This window comes from Coturnix japonica, chromosome 1, assembly GCF_001577835.2.
Source record: "Coturnix japonica isolate 7356 chromosome 1, Coturnix japonica 2.1, whole genome shotgun sequence".
NCBI lineage: Eukaryota > Metazoa > Chordata > Aves > Galliformes > Phasianidae > Coturnix > Coturnix japonica.
This window is the reverse complement of record NC_029516.1, coordinates 120,610,743-120,612,346: the sequence shown is the minus strand read 5'-3', so window position 1 is coordinate 120,612,346 and position 1,604 is coordinate 120,610,743. Positions and strand designations below refer to the sequence as shown.

The following is a 1,604-nucleotide window of genomic DNA, read 5'->3' as shown; positions in this document are numbered from 1 at the left end:
AAAAGCAATAGGCTAGTTACACTGACATACATTGGTTACGTGCACATACCTTCCTTACTTCCAAATGCACATCCAGAACTACGATACCAAAGCACCAGGTCAATCTTGAACATCTTATAGATGATTAGAATAATAAACGTTAAAAGTAACAAAGAGACAAGCCCTCCGGTCAGCCATCTTTGTACATCAGGAACTGCATGAAATACGATAACAGTAGAAAGAAAATGTTGGATTTGTCCAAATCTCATTTTTTATACAAATGTAATAAACATCTGAGTATCACATTTTTCACTTCCAGATCCCTATTATTTTAATAGATAAATACACTACTGCAGTGACTCTTCCCCTCCACACATCTACATGCTTAAATTCAGGAAAGTGTAATCCATGCACCTTCTGTTGATGTGATATACCAGCATTTGGAACCAATACCACAGTACTTCTATGAAAGCCAAGTCAATCACAGGCCAGAAAAAACAGCAGTATTCCTTACCTCTGTGTTTTAATATAATATAGGATGCAACTTGCCCAAAGGCATTGGAAGCTTGACAGACAAACGGTTGTTCATAATCTTCACTATGCACTTCTGAAATTATGAGCTTCACAGAATACATAGGGCGTCCATCATACGCAGTTTCCTCTCTACTCAAAAAGTGACAAACAGAGCCATAAAACCACTCCTTTCTATAAAGGTTTCATCACTAACAGATGCAACACGAGAATGGTCACTTCCATCTGCAAATACCAATCAAAGCAGATGTATAATCACATTATGTGAGGGAAACCCAAACAATAGCTCAGCCTCTTCCTGACATTTAGCGTAGACTAGTCTACTTACTTAGCCAAATGCTGTTCTTCTCCAAAAATTACCATTAAAAATGCTAAGTAAAAGTTTGAAATAGATCATAAAGAGCACATACATGAGCAACAGGCCATAGTAGTATAAACACTAGAGTAAGGAGTAAATGAATCAACATCACTAATATAAATGACTAGATCCAGAAAATATTATGGCTGCAAATACAGTAAGACAATAATTTAAGTGCTAGGAAATACAAAAAAATAACATCACTTTTATGATATTGTCGGTGTCTTCATGCCTCTGCGTTATAGCCCAACTGTCTATAACATCACAATATATGACTTTTGTATACCATTTTCTCTCAGTGGGCACTAAAAGAATTCAGCATTTTATTTACCCTTTTGCTTTATGATAAGGACTTATTTATTTCCAAGAACCATAATCTTATGTTGAAGATACCATTCTCATTTCTTCGTCATTTTCTCCCTCATAGATGATGCTTGATAACTTACAAAAGTGCTCATTTTTCCTTCATAGCATCACCAGGAGATGAGGGCTGACAAAAACCCTATAGTTTTCAGTTCCTTGGTTCCCAACCTATGATATCTAAGACATCTTTTCAGATTGCCTTCTGCTCCAATTTTAATTGTCTTTTCCAAGTCAAGTGTAATTTTTTTCCCTCCTAGCTCTGCTTAAACTACCTTTCATTCTCTGTTGCCTACAACAATCCTCACGTTATCTCCCAGTCACTTTCTGCAGTCCATGTCTTAGTCTTTTTCCTAAACCTCAAACCATCACTGGA

General features: G+C 36.3%; 1 protein-coding gene across 5 annotated transcripts in view; it reads right to left on the bottom strand.

Moving 5' to 3' along the window:
* The window catches only part of LOC107306797 (interleukin-1 receptor type 1-like), a 20,312-nt gene that overhangs the window by 2,106 nt on the left and 16,602 nt on the right, over nt 1–1,604 (bottom strand). For all 5 annotated transcript variants that reach the window (XM_015850162.1, XM_015850169.1, XM_015850148.2 and 2 more), the window contains 2 exons: nt 494–642; nt 50–193 (listed from right to left, as the gene is read on the bottom strand). In XM_015850162.1, coding sequence (XP_015705648.1) covers nt 50–193; nt 494–642 — 293 coding nt within the window. The remainder of the gene's footprint in view (nt 1–49; nt 194–493; nt 643–1,604) is intronic.